Below are 1402 nucleotides of genomic sequence, written 5' to 3'. Positions count from 1 at the left end.
GCAAGTAACAAAATGTATCACTTAAAAAAAACCACTTTTCCAAAATTAAAGAAAATAACATTTTATTTGATAATTTGAATATATTCTGGTTTTATTATTTCCCACCTTTTTAAAGCACTCATGGGTCCCATACTCTCATTTACCCGTGCTTGACCGTCTATAAATACCCGCTAACATTTCACTTTTCTGTTACTCAATCACCGTTGTCGGTAACTAACTCTCCGTCACCGGATATTTCAATTACAAACTATTAACACCGGAGATGGATGTATTCGATATCCACGATATGAAGGCCGAAAAGGCGAATGCGATGCTTCGATATCATCGGTTTAGAAAAATCGCTGAACTGTTTCGGATAATTGAGCTGCTGTTAGCTGTGATCCTGTTCTCGTGGATCACAACTCGCTTGCCGTTAGTAATCGGAGTAGCTTCCGATTACTTACGGCAGCTTATACCCGTCATCGTTAGTCCTCTATTCATTTTCCTAATCGGAAATTTGATCGTACTCACACTCGTACTCAAATCCGGTCAAATTACCGATACCGATAATATTAGTGAAATTGACATTACCGGAACTGATTTCTACGAAGAAAGTGCGAATAATAATGTTGCGGCTCCTCCGGTTATTGAACCGGAGGAAATTGTTTATCAGGATAAACGAATTACATCTGAAGTAATTAAACCGATTACTACCAATGAAAAGCATGAAATTAAAGTTAAATTGAATCCAGATTTTGATGTGAAAGTGTACCGGAGAAGTAAATCGGAGAACCTGATGACGAACGAGGCGGATAAAGGTTACAGTAAGCTGAAGCGATCCGAGACGGAGGTCGGACGGAGAGTTGTTGAGAATTATCCGGTGACGGAGAAGGTGGTTGATGATGAATTGAGTAATGAGGAGTTTAAGAGGAGGATCGAAGGGTTTATTGCTAGGCAGATTAATAAGTTTCATCACGAGGAAAGACTTGCAATTGTTACTCATAACTCATAATTGAAGAATAAATGAACGAATAATGTACAGTGCAATGGTGTTACTTTTACCGTTTTAGTGTTACGTACGGATTATTCATGATATTATCAAGATTTCAAATTTTGGAAAAAAGTTACTTTGGTAAATTTTGTTTTTTATTTTTGTTTTTTGTATTTTCGAGAATGCATGGATTCCTATTTTACTTTGGAGCTTTGAACTTCGTATCGTATAGTCTTTTCTAGCTCGTTTATGCATGGATCCTTTTGTTGTCTCTCACATGTCACATGTGTCAAGGTTATATTTATATAAGTAAATATGAGAAAACTTATAACGAGAGATAGAGGAGAAACAGACGGTACTTAATACATTTTTAAGCAATAGTTTAACTTAAAACTGATTAGATAAGATCCTCTTCATTTGATATAATCTATT

At 35.9% G+C, this 1402-nt stretch overlaps 1 protein-coding gene across 1 annotated transcript; it reads left to right on the top strand.

The window, feature by feature from the left end:
• The first annotated feature begins 262 nt into the window (after positions 1-262).
• Positions 263-991, top strand: LOC143548306 (uncharacterized). Its single transcript, XM_077039512.1, has one exon. It carries the CDS (start codon positions 263-265, stop codon positions 989-991), a length of 729 nt encoding a protein of 242 aa, XP_076895627.1.
• Positions 992-1402: the final 411 nt, after the last annotated feature.

Source organism: Bidens hawaiensis, unplaced genomic scaffold, assembly GCF_021521415.1.
Source record: "Bidens hawaiensis isolate Kalapana, Puna unplaced genomic scaffold, B.hawaiensis_p1.1 tig00015047_1, whole genome shotgun sequence".
Lineage (NCBI taxonomy): Eukaryota > Viridiplantae > Streptophyta > Magnoliopsida > Asterales > Asteraceae > Bidens > Bidens hawaiensis.
Note: the sequence above shows the minus strand (reverse complement) of the source record. Positions and strands in the feature narration are given on the sequence as shown.

Coding starts and splice junctions, on each gene's coding strand:
- LOC143548306 (XM_077039512.1), top strand. CDS start 263: ATGGATGTATTCGATATCCACGATATGAAGGCCGAAAAGGCGAATGCG.